The sequence below is a fragment of the Thamnophis elegans genome, chromosome 1, assembly GCF_009769535.1.
Source record: "Thamnophis elegans isolate rThaEle1 chromosome 1, rThaEle1.pri, whole genome shotgun sequence".
NCBI classification, from domain to species: domain Eukaryota; kingdom Metazoa; phylum Chordata; class Lepidosauria; order Squamata; family Colubridae; genus Thamnophis; species Thamnophis elegans.
This window is the reverse complement of record NC_045541.1, coordinates 146,398,540-146,411,512: the sequence shown is the minus strand read 5'-3', so window position 1 is coordinate 146,411,512 and position 12,973 is coordinate 146,398,540. Positions and strand designations below refer to the sequence as shown.

General features: G+C 37.4%; 1 protein-coding gene across 1 annotated transcript in view; it reads left to right on the top strand.

The window, feature by feature from the left end:
• The window catches only part of BEGAIN (brain enriched guanylate kinase associated), a 102,761-nt gene that overhangs the window by 17,704 nt on the left and 72,084 nt on the right, over window positions 1–12,973 (top strand). Inside the window, exons 3-4 of the mRNA XM_032213883.1 lie at window positions 3,842–4,003; window positions 10,213–10,279. Coding sequence (XP_032069774.1) covers window positions 3,842–4,003; window positions 10,213–10,279 — 229 coding nt within the window. The remainder of the gene's footprint in view (window positions 1–3,841; window positions 4,004–10,212; window positions 10,280–12,973) is intronic.

The window sequence follows — 12,973 nt, the reverse complement described above, 5'->3', positions numbered from 1 at the left end:
CATGAGTTGTATTGGGAAACTTTATTTAACTGGTCATCTCATCATGCTTCAGAATCCCAACGGTGCTTTTTCAAGAGGCAACTGGACTTTCTGGGTTTTTTTTGAAGACACTTCTTGGATGAGAAGCAAAACATCTTCAAAGAAAAACCAGAAAGATCCTGATTCTTGATAAATGACTTTGAAAATCTGGTATTACTGGATCATGTTCAACCATTTTGTTGAATTAACATTAACTAAAAAGGTTTTTAAATTGGATTTTGAATAAATGTGCAATTAATCATTACAGTTTTGAATTTTACTGTTACTATCTTCCTTCCATCATTCAAACTACCCAGTCACATGACCCCCCAGGCCACGCCCACCAAGCCAAGCCCACAGAACCAGTAGTAAAAAAAATGAATTCCACCACTGGGTGGGGGGCACTGAGGATCAGTTTGTAGTACCAAGGCGCAGTGGACTGAAAAAGTTTGGGAACCACTGATATAGAGTATTGTGTGAATGAATCCAATTGTGGTTTAGTCAACCAATTATGGTTAAGTAAAGCATGACATAATAGCAATAGATTTATATAGCACTTCACAGTGCTTTATAGCCATCTCTAAGGGTTTACAGAGTCGGCATATTGCTCCCCAAAATCTGAGTTGGTGAGACTCAAAGTGCTGAATTGCTGGCAGCTGGTAGTCAGCAGAAGTAGCCTACAGTATTGCATGCTAACCACTGAGCCACCATGGCTCCTAATGCAATGTATAAATTTAATTATAGGCTTTGGGAAGCAATTATTCCCAATCTTGCTTCTTCCAACTGTGGAACATATTCAATGTTATCGGTTGGATTCTAATTTCCAAGAAATGATGTGATTTTGGCTGTGAAACTATTTCATTTAACATTTCTGGCAATAATAAGCTTGGGCTGAAAACTGGATTTATAATGAAATGTGAAACACTATTTCTCAGGGATGGTGCTGTTTACAGCTTTGAACGTCTCTCTATTGGAAGAAGGGAATCTGGGGTTGTTGTTTTTTTATTAAATTCAGTTTCCCTCTCCAAATGTTAAAATAGCTAAGGTTGACATTGGACAAGGTCTGCAGTGTTCAGTGAATAGTGCTTTTTTAATGCTATTTATATCATAAAAGACCCAGCTTTAGTACAGAACGTTTCTCAGATATACAGAAATCTGTGTAATTAAAAAAGCTGCTTCTTACAAAAATAATGTTGTGTACAGGTAGTCCTTGACTTACAATAGTTCATTTACAACGGCACTGGAAGTTGTGACTTATGTCTGTTTTTGACAGCTACAACTTTTGTAGCATCTCCATGATCATGTGATCAAAATTCAGGTGCTTGGCATCTGGTTCATACTTACAACCATTGCTGTTATGTGATCATTTTTTGTAACTTTCTGACAAGCAGAGTCAATGGGGAAGCCAGATTCACTTAACAACCGGGTTAACAACTTATCAATTGCAGTGACTCACTTAAGAACTGTGGCAAGAAAGATCATAAAATGGGGCAAAACTCGCTTAACAAATGTCTCACTTAACAACAGAAATTTTGGGCTCAATTGTGGTCCTAAGTCGAGGACTACCTGGAGTTGTTTGGCATGTAAAATAATAGGGGAGTTATACAGTTACAACCTTGCTGCTTTGTAATTCAAATGGAGTTTTCATTTTGCTCATTATCTGATTTCATTGTAGATGCTTTTATTCAAATTGCATTGTTTAATGTATTTTATTGTAAATTACACAGACCTTCAGCTATTGGGTGGTTTTAAGAATCTAATGAGAATAGAATGAATGAAACTGAATGACAGGAGTTTAAAGTCCGGCAAAACTAAAGCATTTCTACACCCAGTGGACATATTTAAGATTGTAGAAAAGAAAGTAATGTCCACTAACTTAGAAAGTTCAAAAGAGGATTAGACATATTAATTGAAGTTTCAATAGCTATTAATTTTTCTTTGCATTCCTGTCACTGATGAAAGACAGTGAGAAGTAACTATTGTCCTAGTTACTGGACTTCTTTTAGGCTTCTGGTTTGCCACTGTTGAAAAGACAGGTCTCATCTGAACACTAAACTAACCCCCAGTGCTCTTGTATTTGGGAACTTTTGATACAAAGAAGCCTAATAATAAACTTTATAGGCATAATACTATTTCTATTCATGGGATGGGGTATGAGCAAGTACCTAGTATATGTAAAGCCACTGTTGTCAAAGACATATAATTTGTCATCCAACATTTCTAAGTTGTTCATGTACTTTCTCAAACAAAATTGTATTATGCATTCATAGATTCAGCCTGCAGGCTTCACCCAGAAATGACATAACATACTTCAGTGCACACAGTTCAATTTGCAAAAGGGATATATAGAAAAGATTCTGTTTCTACATACTGTTTTTTGGTTCAGAGTGATTTCCCCCACAAAAAAAATCATCTTTTGTAATTATAAATTGTTTTTATTAAAATAATAAGTTCTAGTTTGAACACATTATGAACTACATTATTTTAATAACTGTAACTGAGCTAATTCATTCAGTGTTTATAAGACATTTTACCAAAAAAATGTACTAAGCGTTACCACATTCTCTTAGAAATATGTCCTTAAATCCTTTCCTTCCCTCCCTTCCCTTCCCTAACCTATCCTATTATTGAATTCCATTAACAGAAAGGTTTGTAGTATCCTGGTATAGGTAATTCTTAACTTACAACAGTTTGTTTAGTGGCCGTTCAAAGTTACAACGACACTGAAAAAAAGTGTCTTGTGTCCATTTTTCACACTTACGACCGTTGTAGCATCTCCATGGCCACGTGATCAAAATTCAGATGCTTGCAACTGAATCATATTTATGATGGATCACCTTTTGCAACCCTTTGACAAGCAAAGTCAATGGGAAAGCCAGATTCATCTAGCAACCCTGTTAGTAACTTAACAACTGCAGTGATTCACTTAACAACTATGGTAAGAAAGTCATAAAATGACTTAAGAACTGTCTCGCTTAGCAGCAGAAATTTTGGGCTCAATTACAGCTGTAAGTCAAGGACTACCTGTACCATATATAAAAGTGAGGCAATTTTTTTGTTTCCTTTTCCCTTACCTAAAAAAAAAAGTGGAGAGGTTAAAAAGAGGGATTGGATGATTCTTTATAGCAGCATAGAAAGTAAAGAATGTTCCAAAACGAGATTGTCGCTCCTACTTTCTGCTATTCCTCGCAATCCTAGGTAGCATGGAGCTACTATGTGTTTGTGTATAAGATTTATAAGGCTGCCAAACTCAGCATGACTCTAGATGACATATAAAATAAAGGGAAACAGGAAAGCAACAAGTTTCCAAACGTGTACAACATTAAACATCTACAATATATAAATACAGAATACGAAACATCAAAGAGTGACCAAGCAACAAAACAGAACAACCAGGACTAACAACCAATGGACTATAGGTATCTAATTGGTGGGTTTGCCTTTGAAATCTTGAACTCTGAACCCGTAGCAGGAACTTCTACTTGGCCCCATAATTTTTGTTTGATTTGTGCAAAAGATCTTAGTTCCATGTACTTGTATCTCCAATTAATAGTTCTCAGTTAAAAGGCTAATTCACTAGAAGTCCAACTCTCACCCACTGGAGAATTATACCATAGGTAGTCAGAGTAAACCAAAATATTGGTAATGTTTTTCACTTTCTGAAATTTTGCTCCAGAGGATGACAGCTATAATTGAAAACCAAGGAATAATCATACACTTCTAATATTTGTTACATTATGTAAATTGTATAATTCATGTGACCATATCTGTCACTAGGCTGAAGGTAAGGGGTGTTAATCTGTTGCACTCTCTGTCTTTCTAGCACGCTACAGGAACAGAAGGGGGAACTCTGTAAGCGTCTTTCTTACACAACTCACAAACTGGAAATGCTTGAAACTGAATTTGATTCTACACGTCAATATCTTGAAGTAGAACTGAGACGCGCTCAGGAAGAACTAGAAAAAGTGACTGAAAAGCTGAGACGGTTTGTGTCTGAATTCATTGACATTACAGAAAATAAATTGCAAGTATTATTTTAGTGAAATATCAGAAATGTGAAGAATGTTGATACTCATTAAAAATTAGAAAGGAATTCAATGTTGGCATTAATTAAATCTTAGCACTGAACTAATAAAATGACCAAAGGATTGGAGCACCTTCCTTATGAAAAAAAAGTTACAAAATTTAAAGTTGTGGGGAGCTGGAACAAGTAAAGTGAGAGAGGATATGAAAACCTATTCATGAAATAGAGCAATTAAATATGGATTCTTTTTCTCTCTAATAATGTTGGATCTCAGAGTCATTTCACAAAGCTAATTGATAAGGGATTCTACATAGACAAAGGGAATTTATTTTCCTTTCTAGGCTGTGGGTTACTGCTTGACCACTAATAGAACTAAATGCAGGAGTAAAAAAATCATCTGATCCTGTTCTTCTTATTCCTTCAATAGACAATTAAAGATGGTCATTTTTTCACCATTTGCTAAAAAGAATGAATGATTGAATATCAGAAGTAATGTTTCAATTATTTGTTTCAGATTAACAACACGGTTATATATACTTTATGTGTGTAAAGGAATGAGACTGTCAGATGCTAAAGAACAGGACCACACATGAAGTTCCAATTAAGCTGATTTATTACTAAACATGCCTGTCTAAATGAATCTATTCAATTAATGGTTAGCAGTGTTTTGACTTTAGATAAGGGTCAAAGAAATTCAAGAAGGGTTGGACTTACTCCATTTATGGCTACATAGAGATTCTAGGCTGATCCCTCTTTTGACTCTGCCACCAAGTTCTGCCTCTCCTTCTCCTGCGAAGTCTCATTGGATTCAATAGAATTTACTTCCAATTCTAGTTGCAACTTTGCTACTTTTATTTAATTCATAAATTTGTTAATTTATTTATACTTGTAGCTGACCATCTCACCCGAGGCAACTCTAGTTGGCTTACAGACATTCAATTAAAATGTACAATAAAACATTCAAACAATAAATAGATACCATACATTGAAGATTCAGCTAAAATAAAACTAACCAGAAGGGAGCAAAGTGTGCACTGGGAGCAGGTGGGGTTTTATCTATTCCATTAGCCACTTCCAAACTCACTCCCGTTGGGTCCCAGGCTAGTTGGCAGAGCCATGTCTTCATGGTTTTTCAGAAGGGCAAAAGTGTGGATGAGGTTCTCATCTCCAGGGGATGCTGTTCCAGAGGGTAGGAACCAAAATTCCATGGCTTATGGAATCCACAACATTCCCTTTCTACCCGCATCAGCAGAGCAGGTTAACTTCAGCAGGATGAACTGGTTCCTCAATAGCCTGCATCCATGCCATGAAGAGCTTTAAAGGTCATAACCAACACCTTGAATTGGACCCAGAAGCAACCTGACAGCCAGTGCAGCCTGCAGAACATTGACATGGACCAGCCTAAGGCCTCCCAAGAACTGCCTGGCAGCTGCTTTTTGCACTAACTGAAGCTTTCAGATTCTGTTTAAAGGTAGCTCCATGTAGAGTACTAAATGTCTTTTACAAGACAGTCTGGATTACCTTAATAAACATTTATATATAGATAGAACCGTGGTGCTACAGTGGTTAGAATGCAGTACTGCAGGCTACTTCTGCTGACTGCTAGCTGACTGCAATTTGGCAGATTGAACCTCATCAGGCTCAAGATTGACTCAGCCTTCCAGCCTTCCCAGATGGGTAAAATGAAAACTCAGAGTGTTGGGGGCAATTTGCTGACTTTGTAAACAACTTAGAGAGGGCTGTAAAAGCAAAGTGGTATATGTCTGCTATTTCTAAGTGCCATTACTATATACTATATTTCTCTATCTTTTACCTGTAAATGCCAAGAGTGAATGGAAGAAAATGTCCCTATGACAAATTACCCATATTGTATACATAGGAATCTTTGCAGCATATTATGAGGATAGGTTCTATTATATATTGATTCTCAAAATCATGGTATGCAGAGAGATTCATGTGAGAGAATGTGCAAAATGAAGGAGGGACTGTTAAAATGTTTACTTCGGAAAATGAAACTAAGCCCAGCTACTGAAAAAGATGAGGAAAGTGTTTCAAAGAAACTCCATCAAAATTAAATCTGTATAACCATTCCTATTAGGGTTTTTAAGAGTTTGTATTAACCCCTGCCAAATATTAAATAGATCTTATTAAAATCCATGTCCTTCTTGCTTCCTTGTGAGCAGAGGCCATACTTAAAATCCAATGAGGGATGAAAGGGGTGAAATATCTAATGTTTTCAGCCCATTTGTCAAGGGATTTGTGGAAGGAGAGCCTCATAGCAATTCTTCCCAGTTTCTTTTATATTAATCTGAGTCTTTATTAACTGCATTTATCCATAGTAGGTTCCTTTTGACCTTCTTATGTAGACCATTTTTTATTCTTATAGGAAATCAAAAGGGTTATATAAGAAAATGGGTTCTTTAAACCTCTGCAAGAGTTCAGTCTTTCAACTATACTTAACTCAAAATTTTAAAAAAATCAGTCCAAAAATCAGTTCCTTCCCACCCAGCATGGATGCCTCAAAAAAGATATATTGCAAATTTTATATATGATTCTCATAATAAAATCATTAACATTTTATATTATTTTTCACCCATACTTGCAAGATGGGTAGTGACAAATCCAAACAAAATCCAGGGTTTCACGTCAAAGTTCTCCATCCCTATTTAAGAGTCAAGGTTTAAACATTTACATTCAAAATGAAATTGCTTCTGATCTTTTCTATCTTTCTACCTTGTATATGCTTGTGGTTGAAATGCTGAAAGCTGGTGGTCACAGTTTACACAAGATACTAGCAAAACTATACTCAAGATCCTTCTGAGAAGTAAAAATAACTGATTCATGGAAAAATGCTGAAGTGATTCTTATACACGAGAAAGGGGCCAAGATTATTTAAAGAACTATAAGCCCAATAAGCCTTCTTCCAGTCATCTACAGCAAAAAGAAGATTGAGAACATTAAATAATAACAGCCAAAGGAGCAGGCAAGGTTCAGAAGGTGTTACAGCACAATGGATCACATCCAGGTTGTTCAGTAAGAATGGCAAAAGGAGTACACTATGTCTCTGTGCAATGGTTGCATGACTTTCATTGACTACAAAAAGGTGTTTGACTCAGTATTACAGCAAGCAATAATTAAGGCATTGCTCAACCAAAGCGTAGACACTGTTTAGATAAACTTACTACAATCAATATACGAAAAAACAATGGCAGTAATTTGTCTTAATGATCTTAAAGTGGAAATCAAAATAGAACAAGGTGTACAATAAGGCAATACAAAATCACCTATCCTTTTCTCAGCCTGCCTTGAAGAAGTACTTTGCAAACTAGACTGGGCAAAAGATGGAATAAAAATCAATGGCACCTATTTAAATCAGTTAAGAGTTGCAGATGATGTTGTTCTCTTCTCACAAGACCCAGAAGAGCTATAAAGACACATACAAGAGCTGCATAAAGCAGGAGAACCATTTGGCTTAAAAATAAACCTGAAAAAGAGCCAGGTTAGCATCTGATAAGATCTCACAGGATGGGCCTTCTCCGGGTGCCGTCGACTACACAATGTCGTCTGGCGGCTCCTCGGGGGAGAGCCTTCTCTGTAGCTGCCCCGGCCCTATGGAATGATCTACCCCCTGAGATCCAGACCCTCCCCACTGTCTCGGCCTTCCGAAAGTCTATTAAGACCTGGCTATTCCTGCAGGCCTGAGTCTGCTGATCCTTGATTGAGCTCCAGCCCCACTAATATTGAGTGCATGCTATGTTCTTTTAACTTGTTGTCTTTGTATTTTAAATTATTTTAATATTTTTAAATTGTTTTTATGTAAGCCGCCCGGAGTCCTTCAGGATTGGGCGGCATACAAATTCATTAAATCTTGAATCTTAATAAATTCACCAAAGAAAGGGGGAAAATATATCTCTGGAGAAGAACTAGACGTAGTAGACAGCAACATATACCTTGGCCAATGCATCTCAATGGAAGGAGATACAACAAAGGAAATTGAATGATGTGTTAAATGTGTTTTGGCAGGCATTTGGCAAGATAAGCATAATTTTCCACGACAGCCTCCCCCCTCTGCCTGAAGACAAAGGTTTTCAATCAGTATGTGCGACCTGCTCTAACATATGTCAGTGAAACATGGTGTCAGGCCTACAGCCATATTTTCTTTTGGGTGTTTGGCCTGCCATACTTTCTATTATTCTGCTATGCATTTTTTATTGTGGAAAAATGGGAGGGGGGATTGTAAGGAGTCACATACTATGTAGTCACAACAAAATTCTTTCTAGAAAGCCAAGGTCATACTTTGTCTCTGAACCTCTGCACCTGACCAGAATTGGATGGGTGGAACTGCCATCATGGCAGTGGGAGATTGGACTGTGTGATGGACTTGTGGGCGTGGGGACAAGAGATTGAACTTTCAACTGGGTGAGGAAAACCAGGAAGTTTTCAGATTCAGGGTTTCCCAGATGTGCCAACATGGCTCTCTTAATAAATTGGAACTTTGAGCAATACTTTGCCTTGGACTCTGATTTACTTTTGGATGTTATTTTGAACCCTGACACATGGACACTAACCTCACAACCAATATAAAATTTTGATTGATTTGATTTGATTTTATTTCATTTATATGCCGCCCTTTTCCCCAAAGGGGACTCAGGGCGGCTCACAATTCAAATCATGGAAGGGGGGTACAGACAGAAAATAAAAAGACAAAACATAACAATACATAATTTAAAAACACACAACAGTCATACCATTCGAGACGGGGGGCAACAGCTCTTTAGCCCCAGGCCTGTCGGAACAGCCAGGTTTTAAGGGCTTTGTGGAAGGCCTGGAGGGTGGTGAGGGTTCGAATCTCCACGGGGAGCTCATTCCAGAGGGTCGGAGCAGCCACAGAGAAGGCTCTCCTTTGGGTAGTCGCCAGTCGGCATTGGCCGGCGGATGGAATTCGGAGGAGGCCTAATCTGTGGGATCTAATCGGTCTATTGGAGGTAATTGGCAGCAAGCTAAGAATGACGCAAAGAATCATGGAAAGATACATACTCAGCATTACATAATAAGATAGAAATACCTGCACATGGATTAGAGAACAAATGAAAATGTACAATATCATCAAGAGAGTAAAAAATTTGAAATGGAAATGGGCTGGTCATATAATGAGAAGAAGTGATGGCAGGTGGATCAAGTCATAGAATGGATCCCACTTGATAAAAAGCATCCACAAACGAGACCTAAAACAAGATGGATTGACAATATCAGAAAGTATTGTGGGCCCAATTGGCAAAAGAAAACTCAGGACCGAATTGATTGGAAACGCATGGAGAAGGCCTTCATCCTGCAGTGATTAGACAATGGCTAAATTGATATGTTCTATTATTAACAATGACTATGGCTTCTCTTTGCTTTAGAGTAGGGAGGGAAATTTTAGTAACCCTCCAGCTTCTGCCAAAAACTCTCTAGTGGACAGGCCTAGAACTTGTCTCTCCTGCTGGTTTTTGATGACCTCAGATGACAGTGAACTCAGAATAGAAAGAGAAAATGTCATCATCTGGACACTTGATCAGTATCATAGAGGAGCCATTCTCAAAGTGCTTGTCCCTCTTATATTTAGGGAATCAAAAGTAATGCTAGGCATGGTCTCCCTCTTTAATTTCCATGGAGGTAAAGAATGTGAAAAGTGCAATACACCAGGGCATGATTCTTTTTCTAGGTCAACTTATTTTAGACTGACTGTCCAATATTTCACAACAATCTTTGAACCACAGTGAGGACTAGGGAACAATAATTTCCACAGTTGTTTGGTCAGGGTCTTATTGTTTCCAGATTTATTCTTAACTTTGCTCTCAGGAACTAAATAATATACATGTTTCTCTCTTCCTTTTCTCCTTAGCTCTTACAGCTCTCCTGTGAGGTAGGCCTAAACTCAAAAATAGTGTTCAGCCCAAGATTGGCCAATGAAAGCTCTGTATTTGAGTGGTGATTTGATTTGGTGTTTTTCGTGTTTTAGCTGGGCCATTTCATCATCTTGATTTTCAGATTTATCACAGATAAAAGTACCTATTTCACATATAAAGAAATAGGAACTGGGTTGCAACTGCTCATGCAAAATAAAGTTTAAAAGTACAAAGTGAAAGTGCAACGATTATGTTAATTACATGATTTCTTCTTTATTTTAGGATACAAAACAACTACCTAGCCTTACAAAGAATTAATCAAGACCTAGAAGATAAATTATACAGAATGGTAAGTACAGAAGGCTATTGTATGCTTATTAAGTAGACCCGTATGATTCTTTGGTTGCCAGAATAAATTGAAAATGAAGAATCTTATATTTTCATTATGCCTAAGTAACTCAGAAGTAAGCCTTACAATACTCGATTATGACATCTTCTCTAATAAGTGCGCTTATAGTTGCAACTTACAACTTGGTAAGATTTTTCTGCTATTCTGCATGAATAAATTTTTCTTGCCTAATGAAAGGGAACCCTCATTGTTAGAAGATGAATTTAGTTCTAATGTCCTTTGATTGTTCTAATTATTTTGTCCTGTAAAAATGAACTCATCTGGCATCATTTTACAAGGCAACTGCTGCAGCTGCTTGGAACTGTTTTGCAGGGGGAAATCTGAACAGGAGAAAATTAGGTGTCCCCAAAGAGTCCAATGATAACCTAGCATGCAGCAATCAAAGAATATGGTGACTGAGGTTGGGTGAGAGAGAGAAAGAGAGAAAAGAAAATCAAAAGTCAAGTTTGAAATGTAATGGGATTTTTCTGGGAATAGGCTTGTCCAGCTGGCCTCTCCAAATGCCTACTATTTACTGTAGTGTTTTGTTGCAGACCATATTTACTTGTTCCAGTTACAGAATCAATGTTTCAGTAGTGATGGATAGAAAAGAATCCCTGTATAATACTAAACATTTGCAGCTTCAAGACAGGGAAGCTGTAGATTAAAGCACGTGAAGATGTCTCTTAGCTACATTGCATAGAATTTTGTTTTCTCAAACTGTATCTTGTTTTTACAAGTTGATAATCCCAGCTTTATTCTGTACAAGTCTCTTATGAAACAATTTTGATCAACAGGATTCAGGAAATACTTATTTTTAATAATTTTGAAGGATTGTTGCCTCTCATAGCATAGAGTAGTAGACAATACAATTTTTCATTTTCTGATGATTTATGTAATACAAGAGAATAAATACTTTACCCATACCAAACCATCTCATTGTCTAAACTCTTACAGAAAGTGAAAAGATGAAAGTAAACAAAGCAAAAACTAAATAGGGATATCATATGTGATTATTCCTGTTGCAGGTATAAATATAGTAAGGCTTTATAGAGTTGCCTTCTCGAGGTTGCTACCTTAGTAGTATATTAATAACAACTGCTGAGATTCCCAGCTACCGTAAATAGGCAGTTCCATGAGTTGCAGCTCAAACTATCCACAAAGCGACAGGTTGGCAAAAGCTGAATATAAAATGCATCACTTGGAAGTCAAGCACCAAAAGCCTACGTTTGCCATAAGGTTCTGTTATACTGTATCCTTAAGTGATTTACCAGCTATTTTTTCTCATAGTGGCCTATTTATGAAATGGGCATGGCAGTGATTTTCTCTATTGCTTTGTTGCAATAAAAGCATATACTGTAAATATTACAAATTACATACCATACGCTTTTCAAATAGTTCATAGAGCGGGTTTTTTCTGCTTCTCCTGAAATCTTTTAGTTAGCATAAGGTGTCAATAAAAACTTAATGTAAAATGCAGTACCTCAAAAAAAAAACCAGATCATTTAAAGTAGGAGATTCTTCTTCACAGTTTTCAGTTGGGGAGAGGAGAAATTGCCATTCTTGATGCAGTGCATTTAATGAATTTCCCCTGAGGTTCCTATTATGCAATTTTTAGATATTAAGTTAGGTGTATCCTATCTGCCCTGCGAAAGTCTAGATGACTACCAGATGACTATTAGAATTTTCTTTAAAGATCCTTTGGATTTGGGCAATCTAAATATGGTAGGACTAATTAACTGGAAGCGGTGCAGAGACTCATTCACTGCACGTGTTATCAGCCAGAAGGTGAATGTCTCTGTCTGTATCATCTGTCTACATTTATATCTTTTGTATTTATCTGTAAATCTATGTATACCATCTATATTGTTACCTTCTTTGGGAGATTATAATACTTGACAACTACATCCCCAACTTGGGGGAGTAATAATCCTCTCCAACATGTCATCCTGTTAGAGTGTAGCTCCAAAATACTTAGACAGCCTCAAGTAAGGGTATATTTAAAATTCTGAAATAGATACATTTTAGAAAAGAGGTCTGTAGCAGTAATGGTATCCTATGTACATAAGGTCTTTGATGATGTCTGGGTGGGTGGGAGGAGCCTCGCACCGCCATCACTACCAGTTCGCACAAACCGGGGTGAACTGGCAGCATACCACCTCTGATTTGTAGATGTTTGTGTGCCTGCATTTTCTGAATAGTAGGAAAATATTTATACTGTAATGGAAGAGCTGAGGTGGTGCAGTGGTTAGAGTGCAGTACTGCAACCACTTCAGCTGACTGCTATCTGCAGTTCAGCGGTTCAAATCTCACCGGCTCAAGGTTGACTCAGCCTTCCATTCTTCTGAGGTGGTTAAAATGAGGACCTAGACTGTGGGGGCAATATGCTGACTCTGTAAACCGCTTAGAGAGGGCTGAAAGCCCTATGAAGCGGTATATAAGTCTAACTGCTATTGCTATTGCTAATGGATATTAAATGTAACTAAGAAGGGTTCACACTTTTTTCACTGTATAAAGTTGTTTTACATTTTTCAAAATTAATGGAGTAGCTCTATGATGGTTTAGAGCAGGGGTGTCAAACTTGGGCATCACATTGTCGTCACATGATATATCATTATTTCTTCCCCCTTTGCTAAACCGGGGATGGGCGTAGAT